The following is a 17135-nucleotide window of genomic DNA, read 5'->3' as shown; positions in this document are numbered from 1 at the left end:
ATTTGAACCATTTTTTTGAACTAGCGTTAGAATATTACACACAATGTGATTACCGTGTTTCTTAAAGACTCTTCCAGTTCAGACACTGAAAATTTCTATAAAACTCTTGTGTACAAAATATTCTTTTAAAGACTAACGAAAGGTTTCCATCGCATCTTTGGCAGTACGCCTAGTAGCTGAAATGAAAAATTGACGAGGTTAAACGAAATAACACTCACGAAAGATATCTAACGTGCCAGAGTAAAAGTGTAAGAAAGTAGCTGCTTGTGGAATTAAGTTGACCGTTTTCTGGATGAATGTCGAGAGAACTTCTCACATAGTATCTTAGTGATAACATTAATTAACTTCTAGAAGCTTTTGTTTCGAAAAGGGACCACTGGCACAGGCCGTGTTATTAAAGTCTGTGTGATTTGTTTGCTGCTTTGGACCTCGCTTTATCTTGTCACACGTCCCGAAGTAATGTGTCACCATTAATCAGTTCTGTGTCCCAGATTCTTAATCGACTCGGCTGCATGGAGCACGACTGTGATGGCCAGCCATGTACGTCAGCTAGACAGGAACTCGTAAAAGTTCATATGGTAGAGAAGCTAAAAAGAAACCCTTCGTTTAAGGTAACAGAAGTCTTTTAGATGTTAGATGGACCTCCGCAATAGGTCCTTGAAAGGAGTGTGGTTTCTTACCTTTTGAGTGTATAGGGTGAGCCGGGGGTCGGGAGGGGGAGAGTTCCTTGTGTTAGAGGTACCGGGTGACATTCCGTAAGAACTGGTTGTCTTTTTTTTTTATTTATTTATTTATTGAAGGCGCGTCGGTTCTAGGTATCAAATGGCCGATTTGGGTGGGTTAAAATACCAAGTGGTTATAATTAATCTGCATCTACTCACAGATCTGTTGTGTGCTGAATTATTGTACGTAGAGCCGGCCACGGTGGTCTCGCGGTTCTAGGTGCTCAGTCCGGAGCCGCGCGACCGCTATGGTCGCAGGTTCGAATCCTGCCTCGGGCATGGATGTGTGTGATGTCCTTAGGTTAGTTAGGTTTAAGTAGTTCTAAGTTCTAGGGGACTGGTGACCAAAGATGTTATGTCCCATAGTGCTCAGAGCCATTTTTTTATTGTACGTAGAGAAACTTGGTAGATATGCCCATGCGTTAACGTGGCACCAATTTACACCGGAAAAAATTAGTTCCAATTTTGGTCACCAGTTGCAAATCTGGCGCTGTACAGTATTTCTTCGACGTCTCTGCTGCTCATATTGAACAAATTGTGTAACTGGCGATTAATGATAAAACTAACATTATTCCTTTCTCACTTGTTTGACATTTTTCTTCTCACGTCCCGTTCCTAATCAATTAATATCGAAACGTTTTTCATGCCTTTCTTGCATTCTCAGCGCCAGATTTGCACCAAGTGGTCAAAACTGGAATTTTTTTTCCAGCGTAAATCGGTTCAGTATTAACGCATTAGAATATCTTCCAAGTTTCGCTGCCGTACAATAATTACAGCGGACTTCTGTAAGTAGTTGGACTTTAATTATAACCACCCGGTACATCACTGCGAAGATGTCGCTTGTGTATTTGTACACCCGATAGACAGTTTCAAAAGCGTCTCTACGGCTTACATGTCCATAAAATCAGTCAAATCAAAATATGTACACTTTTGTTTCATATACCAAGCCTGAAACATTGTAAACTTTGTCGACGTCTTGTTTTTTATTCCATGTTTTATCCCCAAAACTTTTGACATCCTTGTTTCATTCGTTGGATATTATAATTTTGTAGATAATTTGTCTCGTATTAAGTACATGTCGCCAGTTCTGTAGTTTAACTTATTTTTAAAGAATGCTCAACTTTTGAAGATCACGTTAATATCCATTTCTTCTTCTCACAGTCATAGGTCCAAATTATTTCTCATCGAAAAGTCGCTAAACTTGTATTCGGTAGGGTCTGTGTGCTAGCCTTCGTTTCAGCGTTCTGACGACTGCTACGGTCGCAGGTTCGAATTCTGCCTCGGGCATGGATGTGTGTGATGTCCTTAGGTTAGTTAGGTTTAAGTAGTTCTAAGTTCTAGGGGACTGATAACCACAGCAGTTGAGTCCCATAGTGCTCAGAGCCATTTGGACCATCAGCGTTCTGAGTTACAACTTCCTTAATTTCCGTTGTTCGATCAGTGACGTGTAGGTCTCGTTGTTCCGTTTAAACCATAACTGATCTACTAGAGTTTCTGCAACGATCTCAGTAACGTTGTGAATGAATTTCTTTTTCAAACGGAGAGTGTAAAGAATTTTTTATGAGGTACCATTGATGTATTGTGTGATCAACAAAAAAGTTTCTCATTAATTTTTTTTGAAGTTAACCTGTTTCCAGATTTGTTTGTGACGACCAGTATTGCTTGTACAGCACTTGCTTCAACTTAGCATTATTGTTTTGTGTCTGTGTTCCTGTCGTTTATGCTTCTTTATCTATATTGACTAACGTAGACAGAGACGCTGAGGGAACTCATATTTTCCTCAGATGTCCGGCTACCAAAATCTTATTTCCGCCTTGAACACAAGTCTTTCGCAAACTTCAGCAGCTCCAAATTAAAACTTCATTCGTTTAAAGAAAAGCAGCCTACCCTTCATCAGTCATTACCCACTTGAAAATGCCATGTAAATCGAGAGCATGTAATGTGTCTAATTCAAGAGCCCGGAAACTCTCAGGAAAAGAGGAGGTTTGTTCTTTGTGAACACCCGCAGAAAATGTCAACGAGATTCAAACACCAGATATTCAAAGAAAACCAAATCATTTTAGAACCTAAAAGCAGACAAAGATCCGCGAGATATACTAATACAGCAAGCTGAGAAGGGAAACTGTAAGGTCCAGTATCGATGTCGCCACAGTTAGGCAAGACAGATTTATATTTGGACACATATGCAATTGATAAAGCAGAAGAGGAGTAAATAAAATGAGAGTGAAGAAGAGTAGTGGAAGAGAATCAAGGTTCGAAGGAGTTCATCGGAATAGACTAATGACCAAAAACGAAATGAAGCTGGAAAAATAAGTGTGGAGGAAGAAACAAATGTAAAGAGGGAAGGAAGAATGTAGAAAGACATTATTGTGTGGAAGATAAAGGAACAGTATAGAGATAAAGAAGAAAGAGGGAAAGAAAGACGGAGGAAGATGAAAAGAGGTCTATAGAAGAAATCAAGAAGGAATAAAGCGAGGAGTTGTGAAAAGTGATAAAGAAGGAAGGTGAATGAATAGTAAACAAAGTAGCAACAGGAAGTTGTAGAAATAAGAAATAAGGAAGAAAAGACGAAGAAACAATAAAGTGAGAAAAAGAGTTAAGCGGAAAGAAAGAGGATAAAGAAAGAAATGAGGAGAAGAGGGAGACAAAACGCGAGGGCTACTTGTGAGACTAGCAAAAAAGCTATTTTTCTCCGCTCTCTAAGACACAGATACTGAGTAATATGCTAGAGAGAGGGAAAAAAAAGAAAAGTATATAATTCCGCCTATAACTGCTCAGCGTTTTTACGAAACTTTGCCGGAATAGCTACGAGACGAGCTGCAGTACGTCGTTAATAAAATATATGAACCGTATCCAAGTTTTTCGTTTCGCCATTCTGCAGCAAACTCACAGGGTAGCGTTTTGCTGCAGCACCCCGCCGTGCAGACCAGCAAACTGTAGTCGGCTGTTGAAGACGTCTCCAGGAAGGGAGGCGGCCCCCGGAGCCGAAGTGGAGGGCGATTTACTGGGCTATAACTGGCGCGCGGCTGGCGTATATTTGTGAATAAATGTTTCGCTAACGGGCTGGGCGAGTGTGTGCCGCGGGGCGAACGTTCCGGCCGGTTTATTCTGGGCAACCCCCTGCGGTACAGCGGGGTGCGAACGCACGCAACGACCCGTGCTGGGCCGACGTCCGACACCCGCGAATACATCTGCTCGAGCGCTTCTGCCCGGCCTCTGCCGTTCTGAGGCTGCGTCACCCTTCACATTGCTGGCTAGAGCAGCCATTCTATGATTCTCGAGTATAAGGCTCCCTAGTAGAAAGAGAAAATAAACTGTTTCCACTATTACATTGTAAATAAGAGTAGTTGCCTCTGCGACATGAAGATTGCTCATAATTTAATTTTATTTAAAAAAAAAAAAAGGTTCAAATGGCTCTGAGCACTATGGGACTTAACTTCTAAGGTCATCAGTCCCCTAGAACTTAGAACTACTTAAACCTAACTAACCTAAGGACATCACACACATCCATGCCCGAGGCAGGATTCGAACCTGCGACCGTAGCGGTCGCGCGGCTCCAGACTATAGCGCCTAGAACCGCTCGGCCACCCCGACCGGCCTTAATTTTATTTTCGTTTTATACTCAAGAGACAAGGGTAATGGAATGTAATTTTTTTTTCTACTTCTTGTCGTCGTACTTGGCAAATCTTACCTAGGCCAGCACGGTCGCTGGAACTCTCCCCATTTGAGAGTGTTTGGAGCATTATGGACATGATCCTTCAACCATTCCGGGATTTTGACGATCTAACGTGCCAACTGGACAGAATTTGGCACGATATCACGCAGGAGAAGAAGGAATCGGTTGGTAGAACATGTTGTAAGGCATCAAGGGATCACCAATTTAGGATTGGAGGGTAGCGTGGAGGGTAAAAATCGTAGATGGAGACCAAGCGATGAATATACTAAGCATATTCAGAAGGATGTAGGTTGCAGTAGGTACTGGGAGATGAAGAAGCTTGCACAGGATAGAGCAGCATGGAGAGCTGCATCAAACCAGTCTCAGGACTGAAGACCACAACAACAACAACCACCTCACTCAGGAGGATATACAACAACTATCAGTCGACACCTGGCCGAGTAACTGCTTGGGTAAAGGCCAGGAGTGGGCCAACGCGTTATCGACTTGTTCAATCGTGAATCTTTTTCTCTTGAATAAAGCAACCAATTTTTCTGAAACTGTAATTATTTGTTTGTAAATGTACATTACATCCACCTGTTTTCGTTTCATCAGGGTAATTCCTTCGTGGTAGTAATTGTGCAGAGACGATAATGGAGATGTCGGGGACACCGTCTTCCAACCTACTTCCCCTGTAGTTGCACAGGGCAGAGGTAGATATCCGGCAACGTAAACGGGACTCAGTGCCATCCCAACTTGTTCCATACATACTCAGATAGCGGACAGTCAAGCGAGAAGTGGCCATCTCTTTGGAATCGCACTGTGTAACGCATGAAGTGTGCGCCTTGCTGTGAGAGTAATTCTTCCTAATGTTGGAAGGGACGCCAACACAATAGTTTGAAAGATGTAGTAGCCGGCCGGAGTGGCCGTGCGGTTCTAGGCGCTACATGCTGGAACTGCGCGAGCGCTACGGTCGCAGGTTCGAATCCTGCCTCGGGCATGGATGTGTGTGATGTCCTTAGGTTAGTTAGGTTTAATTAGTTCTAAGTTCTAGGCGACTGATGACCTCAGAAGTTAAGTCGCATAGTGCTCAGAGCCAAAGATGTAGTAGATGTACCGTGCACCGTTCACTGCTGACTTAAGAAAGTGTTGTACAGTCGTTGCAAGTTATGTATTTCTGTAGTACACGTTATTTGCATTTGAGTGATGTTTTAAAGAAAAATTTCGCTTTTAAACGGAAGAAGTGTCTACAGAGAAACGATCTTATTTGTATCTACGTTCTAGCAAGCTGTTGAAAAGTAACTGCAAGGGGGAATCATTCTTGCAACAACTAAAGGAAATCTGTTTCAGGAACTGACCAACCCTGAGCGCACTCTCCTTCTTTTGTTATTATAACGCCATATACTTAACAGAGAATCCAATTAAACAAGAAACAGTTTTTCATTTTCAGTTCAATATACGCTACTTGAAACTCTCCTTCATATACTTAACAGACGTCATATACTTAACAGACTAAAGGAAATCTGTTTCAGGAACTGACCAAACCCTGGGCGCTCTCTCCTTCATTTGTTGTTATAACGCCATGTACTTAACAGAGAATCCAATTAAACAAGAAACAGTTTTTCATTTTCAGTTTAATATACGCTACTTGAAACTACATACAATTGATTCGGAAAACGTTCCGTACTAAGTACATCTCCATGACTGATTCGGCTGCGAGACGAAATAGTCATTGCAATGCTTTTTCCAGAGTGATTTGGAGTTGTGTAGAGACGATAATGGAGTTGTCGGGGGACACCGTCTTCCAACCTACTTCCCCTACTTACAGCAAATTAAAGAAACACATAACATTACTTATAGGGAAGACGACTGCGTGATTACAGTTCATCGGGAGAGTTTCTGAGTAAGTGTAGCGTAACTACTGTGTGAAGGAGATGGCGCACGGAGCACTTGTGCGACCCTTTCTTGAGTACTGCTCCAGGGTTTGGGAGCTGCATGACGACACTGACAAAAATTAGGGGCGTGCACCTAGTGTTACGGAAATGTTCGCTGACCTTAGAAGGGTATCCTTCGACGGAAGAAGACGATCTTCTTGCGAAACTCTATTGAGGAAGGTTAGAGAATGAGAATTTGCGAGACGCTGCAATACGATTCTACTGCTCCCAACGCGTGTCTCGAGTAAGGACCATAAGGATAAAAGAAGGGAGATGCAGCTGCACATGCCATGCTTCCTCTAGCCTTTGAACTATAAGGAGCAGTCAATGAAAAGGAGACAGTTGGAAACAAGTTACGGAGCTTAATGTTATTTTAAAAGCAATCGCCCTAAGTGTTAATACAGTTAGCCCCATTGAGGCAAGACGGTGAATGCCTTCACGGAAAAATGTCCGCGGTTGCCTGCCAAACCATGATTGAACGCAGTCGTGCACATCTTAGTCCGAAACAAATCGACGGCCACGAAAATTTCTCTTCGGGTCTCGACAATTATAGCCGGCCGCTGTGGCCGAGCGGTTCTAGGCACTTCAGTCCGGAACCGCGCGCCTGCTACGGTCGCAGGTTCGAATCCTGCCTCGAGCATGGATGTGTGTGATGTTCTTAGGTTAGTTAGGTTTAAGTACCGTAGTTTCTAAGTCTAGGGGACATGACCTCAGATGTTTTAGAGCCATTTTTTTTCGAAAATTATGGAAATCGCATGGGGAGAGAACGGGACTGCATGTGGGATGCGTTAAGGGCTTTTGATCGAAACGTCTGCAGCGTGCTCGAAACAACCTTGAAAATATGTGGACGGGCGTTATCCTGCAACACAACGATGACGTCGGGCTACATTCCTGGGCGTTTGCATTTAAACGTGTGCTTCAATTTTTGCAAAGCGTCCACGTACCGTTGTGCGTTAATTGTGGTGTGTTTTCCAGAAAGTCAACGGGCAGTGGACCTTTGAAGTCAAATAATAATGTCATCATGACTTTCCCGAAGCTGGCGTGTGATTTGTTTCGAATACGCTGCAGAAGGTCCGCTGGGAAGCCGTTACACATCCTCCATACAGTCCCGGTCTCTCCCCACGTGATTTCCGTATTTTTGGAGCCCTGAAGAAAGACATTTGTTGCCATCGACTTTCTTCGGACGAAGAGGAGTAAGCCTGACAAGGTATTAATTCTGTAAATCTTAGCAGTTCCAGTTCACTGTAATGTATCCACGTATTTTGACAATCTCCTGACAAGGGATGGGGGTAGAGATTATTCTATTCAGATATTTTATATTTCTTATTTTAGATTTTCTGACTTGTTCTACACCCACAAGAATTATCTAATTCTACGGAACGAAATCTGAATCTAGTCTGATCCAAAAAAAATGGCTCTGAGCACTATGGGACTTAACATCTGTGGTCATCAGTCCCCTAGAACGTAGAACTACTTAAACCTAACTAACCTAAGGACATCACACACATCCATGCCCGAGGCAGGATTCGAACCTGCGACCGTAGCAGTCGCGCGGTTCCGAACTGAGCGCCTGAACCGCTAGACCACCGCAGTCTGATCTAATCCTGGGTGCAATCATGGTTCCATAGGCAACCGCAAACGTTTTTCGATAAAGGTATTTGCCAATCTTGTCTCACAGTGAGATAAACGTATTAAGATTTGAAGTGGTTCCTTTTGAAAGAGTAAACATTTTACTTCCTTATTTCCATCTGTCTAGTCTTCATCTGACTGCCCTTACAATTTACAACTTCTCCGGCCAGTTATAGGTGAACCAACATACTAACGGGAGCTGCGAACCAATCTGCAACAGCGCCTTTCGTCTGTTCTTCTTCGGCCTAGTTTGATACGGCCACCCACGACTTTCCCTCCTCTGCTTAACTCTTCATCTCAGAGTATCCAACGTCCTTACTTATTTGTCTCATATATTACAACATCTGGCTACAGTTTTTGCTCTCTAACGCTTCTTCTAGTACAGTGATAGTAGAGAGCCTAGGGCCTACAATTGGGCGTTCCAAAATGGTTTAAATGGCTCTGAGCACTATGTGACTTAACATCTGCGGTCATCAGTCCCCTAGACTTAGAACTATTTAAACCTAACTAACCTACGGACAGCACACACATCCATTCCCGAGGCCAAAGCTGGTTTAGAGGTAGCGTCGTTGATTCGCAATCAAAAGTCTTCGGTCCCGGGTTCGAAACCCGCCGCTACTTAAATTTTGCTTAATAATCAGCATTGGGGGCAGAAGACTTCCGTATAAGAAGTCACGCTCGGCCTTGTCAAAGAGGGCGGAGGAGCGGACAGAGGTTCAGGGCACTCCCTCGTCCTAGGGGTGGGAAACTGCCCCTAAAGGTAAAAGAATCAGCAATGATCAACAGCATGGGGATGCAGAAGGCAATGGAAACCACTGCATTAAAGACACGTAACGTGTATCCACAGGACATGTGGCCTGTAACTGAAGAAGTGTCATGATGATCTCTCCATTGGCAAAAGATTCAGGAATAGTCCCCCATTTGGATCTCCGGGAGGGGATTGCCAAGGGGGAGGTTACCATGAGAAAAAGATTGAATAATCAACGGAAGGATAACGTTCTACGAGTCGGTGTGTGGAATTTCAGAAGCTTGAACGTGGTAGGGAAACAAGAAAATCTGAAAAGGGAAATGCAAAGGCTCAATCTAGATATAGTACGGGTCAGTGAAGTGAAGTGGAAAGAAGACAATGATTTCTGGTCAGATGAGTTTAGGGTATTATCAACAGTAACAGAAAATGGTATAACTGGAGGAGCATTCGTTACGAATAGGAAGGTAGGGCAGAGAGTATGTTACTGTGAACAGTTCAGCGACAGGGTTGTTCTTATCAGAATCGACAACAAACCAACACCGACAACGACAGTTCAGGTATACATGCCGACGTCGCAAGCTGAAGATGAACAGATAGAGAAAGTGTATACTGAAAGGGTAATACAGTATGTAAAGGGGGATGAAAATCAGTCATGGGAGACAAGAATACAGCTGTAGGGGAAAGAGTAGGTTACTGAAGAATATGGGCTTGGGACAAGGAATGAGAGAGGAGAAAGACTAATTGAGTAACGAGTTTCAGCCAGTAATAGCGAATACTCTGTTCAAGAATCACAAGAGGAGGAGATATACTTGGAAAAGCCGGGTGATACGAGAAGATTTCAGTTAGATTACATCATGGTCAGACAGAGATTCCGAAATCAGGTACTGGATTGTAAGGCGTATCCAGGAGCAGATATAGGACTCAGATCACAATATGGCAGTGAAGAATAGTAGGCTGAAGTTTAAGACATCAATCAGGAAGAATCAATACGCAAAGAAGAGGGATATGGAAGTACTAAGGAATGGCGAGATACGGTTGAATTTATCTAAGGCTATAGATAGAGCAATAAGGAATAGCTCAGTAGGCAATACAGTTGAAGAGGAATGGACATCTCTAAAAAGAGCCATCACAGAATTAGGAAAGAAAACAATGGGTACAAAGAAGGTAACGGCGAAGAAACCATGGTTAAAAGAAGAAATATTTCGATTGATCGATGAAAGGGGGAAATACAAAAATGTTCCGCGAAACTAAAGAATGCAGAAATACAAGTCGCTGAGGAATGAAATAGATAGGAAGTGCAGGGAAGCTAAGACGAAATGGCTGTAGGAAAAATGTGAAGACATCGAAAAAGAAATGATTGTTTGAAGGACTGACTCAGCATACAGGAAAGTCAAAACAACCTTGTGTGACATTGAAAGCAAGGGTGATAACATTAAGAGTGCAACGGGAATTTCACTTTTAAATGCATAGGAGAGAGCGGATGGATGGGAAGAATACATTGAAAGCCTCTATGGAGGGGGAAGATTTGTCTGACATGGTAGAAGTAGAAACAGGAGTTGATTTAGTAGGAATAGGGGATATAGTTTAGAATTTAAAAGAGCTTTGGAGGACTTAAAATGAAATAAGGCAGAAGAGATAGATAACATTCCATCAGAATTTCTAAAATCATTGGGGGTATTGGAAACAAAACGACTATTCACGTTGGTGTGTAGAATGCATGAGTCTGGCGACATACAATCTGACTTTCGTAAAAGCATCATCCACACAATTCCGAAGACGGCAAGAGCTGACAAGTGCGAAAATTATCGCACAATCAGCTTAACAGCTCATGCATCGAAGTTGCTTACGAGAATAATATACAGAAGAATGGAAAAGAAAATTGAGGATTCGCTAGATGACGATCAGTTTGGTTTTAGGGAAGGTAAAGGCACGAGAGAGACAATTCTGACGTTGCGGTTAATAATGGAAGTAAGACTAAAGAAAAATCAAGACACGTTCGTAGGATTTGTCGACTTGGAAAAAGCGTTTGACAGTGTAAAATGGTGCAAGATGCACGAAATTCTGAAAAAAGTAGGGGTGAGCTATAGTGAGAGACGGATAACATACAATATGTACAACAGCCAAGAGGGCATAATAAGAGTGAACGACCGAGAACGAAGTGCTCGTATTAAAAAGGGTGTAGGACAAAGATGTAGCCTTTCGCCCCTACTATTCAATCTGTACATCGAGGAAGCAATGATGTAAATAAAAGAAAGGTTCAGAAGTGGAATTAAAATTCAGGGTGAAAAGATATCAATGATACGATTCGCTGATGACATTGCTATCTTGAGCGAAAGTGAATAAGAATTACATGATCTGCTGAGCGGAATGAACAGTCTAATGAGTACAGAGTATGGGTTGAGAGTAAATCGAAGAAAGACGAAGGTAATGAGAAGTAGTAGAAATGAGAATATCGAGAAACTTAATAAATGGTTCAAATGACTCTGAGCACTATGGGACTTAACTTCTGAGGTCATCAGTCCCCTAGAACTTAGAACTACTTAAACCTAACTAACCTAAGGACATCACACACATCCATGCCGAGGCAGGATTCGAACCTGCGACCGTAGCGGTCGCGCGGTTCCAAACTGGAAACAACATCAGGATTAATTGTCTCGAAGTAGAAGTTAAGGAATCCTGCTACCTAGGCAGTAAAATAACCAATGACGGATGGAGCAAGATGGACATAAGAAGCAGAGTAGCAATGGCAAAAAGGGCATTCCTGGCTAAGAGAAGTCTGCTAATATCAAACATCGGCCTTAAATTGAGGAAGAAATTTCTGAGAGTGAGAATGTTCGTCTGTATTACAGCATTGTATGGTAGTGAAACATGGAAGGGGGGAAAACCGGAACAGAAGAGAATCGAAGGATTTGAGATGTGGTGCTACAGACAAATGTTAAAAATTAGGTGGACTGATAAGGTAAGGAATGAGGAGGTTCTGCGCAGAATCGGAGAGCAAAGAAATATGTGGGCCGGCCGTAGTGGCCGAGCGGTTCTAGGCGCTTCAGTGTGGAACCGCGCGACCGCTACGGTCGCAGGTTCGAATCCTGCCTCGGGCATGGATGTGTGTGATGTCCTTAGGTTAGTTAGGTTTAAGTAGTTCTAAGTTCTAGGGGACTGATGACCTCAGCTGTTAAGTCCCATAGTGCTCAGAGTCATTTGAACCATTTTTTAAATATGTGGGAAACACTGATAAGGGTAAAGGTACAGGATGATAGGACATCTGTTAAGACATGAGGGAATGACTTCCGTGGTACTAGAGGGAGCTGTAGAGGGCAAAAACTGTAGAGGAAGACAGAGATTGTAATACATCCAGCAAATAGTTGAGGACGTAGGTTGCAAGTGCTACTCGGAGATGAAGAGGTTAACATAGGAGAGGAATTCGTGGCGGGCCGCACCCAGTCAAAAAAAAAAAAAAAAATTTAAAAAAAAAAAGATTGGGCTATGATACGGTGCCTTGGAATCCTGAATAAAATCTACCTGCTTTCAGAAAGATAAGTGTTGCATTACTTACAGAACGCTCCTAGTAGATGCCTATGGAAACACACGTTAATTCAATAACGATTTTCTATTAGCGTGGCGCGCCTTTGCCACCCGCAAGATCTGTGGAGGCGAGGCCGCTTGTCTTGCTGGCACCCCAGCTGTGCTTCCCCTGTTATCTCGGACGCATGTGGAGCGACATAAATACAGAGGGCGGCGCTTTAAATCTTGCTGGCTGGTGGCGAGTCGGCGGTATATTTCCCGAACAAATGTTTCGCTATCAGGTTCCCGGGCTGTGAGGGGCTGCCGGCCCGCCTTGTTCCTGCGCCGCGGGGGGTGGCTTCCCTTTGAGCCGCGGGGGAAGAAAGCTTTCAGCGCGCCGCACGCAACCGCGATGCCCGCGTCTCTCAGATGCGCGGCGCCCATGCGGACTCGCTGTGTCGCACTGCCGAACTCACCCCCTGCACGTGATGTTTACAGTAGGCAGCTCGTGAAGTATACAGGCGTGGTACGCGAAGTTACGAGTGCTATCGACAGATCTCAGAATGGTTACGCATTTCCAGACTTCCAAAACACTTTTAACACCGTCCCTCACAAGTGAGTTCTAACCAAATTGCGTGCCTACGGAGCACCGTTTCCGTTGCGCAACTGGATTCGTGATTTCCTGTGAGAGAGGTTATGATACGTGTTACAAACCGGACACAATAGGAAGTACCAGGCCCCTTTGCTTTTTTCTTTTATCATTCGTTTATTACATCAGAGAAATACACATTTTAAGACAAAATTTAACTACATGAAATATTGCTCCCACTAAAGGTTAACATAAGCAGTGACAAAACTTAGTTCACTTAAGGGTTTCTGCTGGCAACAAATTTTAAGGAGGCAATGTAAGGTTTATATCAGTTTAGCTCAAACATGTAGCTAGTGATTGAATCACGACACAGACGCTTTAACAATTTCGGCAACAAATAAATAACGTGAATTTGTACTCACAGTAACCAACTAATAAACAGCCTTTCCAAAAAAATGGTTCAAATGGCTCTGAGCACTATGGGACTTAACATCTGTGGTCATCAGTCCCCTAGAACTTAGAACTACTTAAACGTAACTAACCTAAAGACATCACACACATCCATGCCCGAGGCAGGATTCGAACCTGCGACCGTAGCAGTCGCGCGGTTCCGGACTGAGCTCCTAGAACCGCTAGACCACCGCGGCCGACAACAGCCTTTCCATTGAATAAGTAGTAGGCCATTTGGAACGAATTAGCAACATCCAGCAACTAGTGGAGTTAATACCAACAGTCTTTAAATGTCTTGCTCCGCATTAAATAAACAAACTTACAGCAATAAAATGAATAACAAATCAAACACACTACGCTCCACACAAACTCTTCAGTGGAAGTCAAGCCAAAATGAAGATTCCATTAACTAACACTGAAGTCACACTAAGGCTCATCTCTGTGTGCCCAGACACACATGGGGCAAACTTATACAAGACAAGATATTGAAGGGAGCACATCAGCAAAACCGGTAGTGGAGCTAACTCGTGCCACTGAAAATTAAGGTACTAGACCGGGGCACAAGGTGGTATACAATGACGTTGCCATGGAGCTGTACTGTGCTCCAAAATATTAATTCACATGGCCAATTCAAAATTAAGTACACATAAACCAGCATTAATTAACGAGGAGTGACACCAGCTCGCTCGAAGGGATGACAACACTTAATTGAAAAGACGAATGCCGGAGGCGCCAGTAACATCAAACAACTTCTCCGAGTTTTAACCAGGAGTCACTTCCCGCTATACAAGTAAACATTTAACCAAGCACGAGGAAGGAACCTCAAAGAGAAAATTCAAATGAAAACCCCAAAAGATTATAAGGACAGGGAACCCCAACTATTTAAATTTAAAAGAATTAGCTCTCCCCATAGGCAGTGTAAACGCGAAGGCCACACTTAAGAGGCCACCAAAATTGGTTACAAAAGTCTTACACATTTGCTCCTTTTCTTTAAAAGAAACACAAGGCTGCTTAACTTCTGCTGGACGTCCGGAATGGCTCGTGTAGGATACACCAGGCAGCAACCCAAGCTAGGCGGTCGCAAGGCACGCCGAGCAAAATCAGGAAAGCAGACAGGCAGGCAGCCAACACATATCCTCCATCCTGAACCGGCAGACCGCGTACAACAAACTCCACATATACGTGGTTACACCCACCTCGTACCTCGGGGCGTCTCAGCAGGTAGCACGAGCAAACGTCAACTGCCACTCGCCCCGCGAATGCGGAAAATAACAAGGCAAGCAAAGATACGAAACATCTAAGGATCGATAATGTACATCCAAGAGACTGGCGCGCCAGTAACGAGTGCCACGGCTCAGGTTACAGTTTATAGTTACTGATGATAAAGACATCGAGTAAAACAGAAGTGACAAGAGGAGACATCATCCGAGCCATAGACCGGTCCTTGCGAGACATCGACAGAAATGGACGTTCTGGCGGTGTGGGACACCTTCCATCTGTGCCTGTCTACTTACTGTGTGTCTTCATCCACATCGTCAGCACAGTGTTTTTATATTTTAAATTCCACAACTTTCCACCATTTTACAGGTTTTTTAAAATGTCACAGTTTTATCGCCTTTTTTCTTGTTTGTTTATATTCTCATTATGTTTTTTAACTTTTCTGTGTACTGTAGAGCAGCATATTACACTGCTGCCAGCCCGCCCCCCCCTGCCTCTGGGGGGGGGGGGGGAATCGAAATACAATAAAGGAAAATAAAAAAAATAGGCACAAATGGAGGGAGGAGCTGTGGAGGAGGAGGATGAGGAGGGGGACGGGAATAGCCCAGCATTTGCGTAAGTGGCAGTAAGAAACAGAGGCGAGTACGTCGAAATTTTTACCCTCTCCACTATGACGATAGCGTGTATTTTGTACGTACGCTAGTGTTGAGATTAGCGACTGAGGGAATGGCGTGTGTTCTGTGCCGGCAGACCTGCGCAAGCAGTTCGAGACGTCGCCGTACGGGCGCGCGGTGCGGCTGGGCGCGGGCGCCGAGCTGCGCTGCCTGCCGCCGGCCGGCGTGCCGCCGCCGCGCGTCTACTGGCTGCGCAACGGCGCGCCGCTGGAGCCCGACAGCAACGTCATCGTCTCCAGCGAGGGCCACCTGCTGCTGGGGCAGGCGCGCCTCCAGGACACCGCCAACTACACCTGCGTCGCCGAGAACGTCGCCGCGCGCCGGCTCAGCGAGCCCGCGCTGCTCACCGTCTACGGTCAGTACCCAGCAGCTGCACTCTTCCAGGTGCCCAGTACTTGGAAGTACACCCTGACCTAGCCCGCCCGGTTGGCCGTGCGGACAAACGCACGGCTTTCCGGGCGGGAAGGAGCGCCGGTCCCCGGCACGAATCCGCCCGGCGGATTTGTGTCAAGGTCCGGTGAACCGGCCAGTCTGTGGATGGTTTTAGGCGGTTTTCTATCTGCCTCGGCTAATACGGACTGGTTCCCCTTATTCCGCCTCAGTTACACTACGTCGGCGATTGCTGCTCAGAGAAGTTATCCACGTACGCGTGCACCACCATTACTCTACCGCGCGAACATAGGAGTTACACTCGTCTGGTGTGAGACGTTCCCTGGGGGGTCCACCGGGGGCCGAACCGTACAATAACCCTGGGTTCGGTGTGGGGGCGGCGGAGGGGTGAAGTGGACTGCGGTAGTCGTCGTGGGGTTGTGGACCACTGCGGCTGCGGCGGGGACGGAGCCTCTCCGTCGTTTCTAGGTCTCCGGTTAACATACCATACAATACAATACAATACCCCCTGACCTCACAATAAGCACTCCCTTTCTTTCTCCATGTCACTACGAAGAGTATTTTATAGCAGGAGACACGTTCGTCACCTCATAAATGTAACTTATGATTTACTAGATCTTATTATTAACTAGGTTAACGCCCGCTGCTTCACTCGAGTAGACCACATGGCCTGCAGAGACTTTTTTTTTGTTTTTATTTAGTCGACTTTTTATGTTGTCTTTCTCTCATTGGACTCTTGAGGAAGTATAGACTGCTATTCCTCCACAAACGTTCAGACACCTCACTTAAATCTTCACAGCGGACTTCAAAGCGTCACAAAAGCGAAGTCTGCACACACGCCATGTTAATGTCCAATAATTGGTGTCTAGATACTTTTTATCATATAGTGTACGATCAGATCACCGAAGTTAAGCTCTCTCCGGCTTGGCTAGTAGTTGGATGGGTGACCGTCCAGTCTGCTGAGTGCTGTGAGCAAGCGGGGGCACTCAGCCATTGTGAGGCCAAATGAGGAGCTGACCACATGCCCCTCCATATCCGCACCCAGTGACGCTTATGGGCTGAGGATGACACGGCGGCCGGTTGGTTCCGTTGGGCCTTCATGGCCCGTTCGAGAGGAGTTTTTATGCAGTGGACGTGTTACAGACCATCTCCATTTCAGAAGTAATCCTTCTTCTTATGGGCTTGTGTTCAACTCTGCGGTGGGTTGCAGCAGTACGCTACTCACCATATAGCGGAGAAGCTGAGTTGCAGAAAGGTGCAACAAAAAGACTGTCGGAAAGTTAGCCGCCAGAGACTGTGGTCATAAAAGTGTTAGTTGCGATTGAGAACGTGTGTGTTGTCTATTTTTGAGAAAGTCCTTGTTGGCCGAAAGCTAACTTTCCGACAGTCTTTTTGTTGTGCCTTTCTGTGACTCAGCATCTCCGCTATATCCATTTCATAATATTGTTACATTCCATCCTGGATTCTCCCCTTCATTTCCGTGTATATACCACACAGCACATGACTGGTAACCTGCTGCACATATGACTTCGTTGGTCGTCCCCGGCGTTTCCTTCCCTCAATGGATCTTTCTACTATCGTTCCAACGATGTTATTGTGTCTTAAAACGTGTCTTCCGACCCTGG

The 17135-nt window shown here is 44.7% G+C and overlaps 1 protein-coding gene across 1 annotated transcript in view; it reads left to right on the top strand.

Annotated features, from left to right (window-relative positions):
• LOC126203183 (netrin receptor UNC5C) overlaps positions 1-17135 on the top strand; it is a 339422-nt gene that overhangs the window by 200184 nt on the left and 122103 nt on the right. Inside the window, exon 5 of the mRNA XM_049937425.1 lies at positions 15197-15475. Coding sequence (XP_049793382.1) covers positions 15197-15475 — 279 coding nt within the window. The remainder of the gene's footprint in view (positions 1-15196; positions 15476-17135) is intronic.

This window comes from Schistocerca nitens, chromosome 9 (assembly GCF_023898315.1).
Source record: "Schistocerca nitens isolate TAMUIC-IGC-003100 chromosome 9, iqSchNite1.1, whole genome shotgun sequence".
Lineage (NCBI taxonomy): Eukaryota > Metazoa > Arthropoda > Insecta > Orthoptera > Acrididae > Schistocerca > Schistocerca nitens.
Note: the sequence above shows the minus strand (reverse complement) of the source record. Positions and strands in the feature narration are given on the sequence as shown.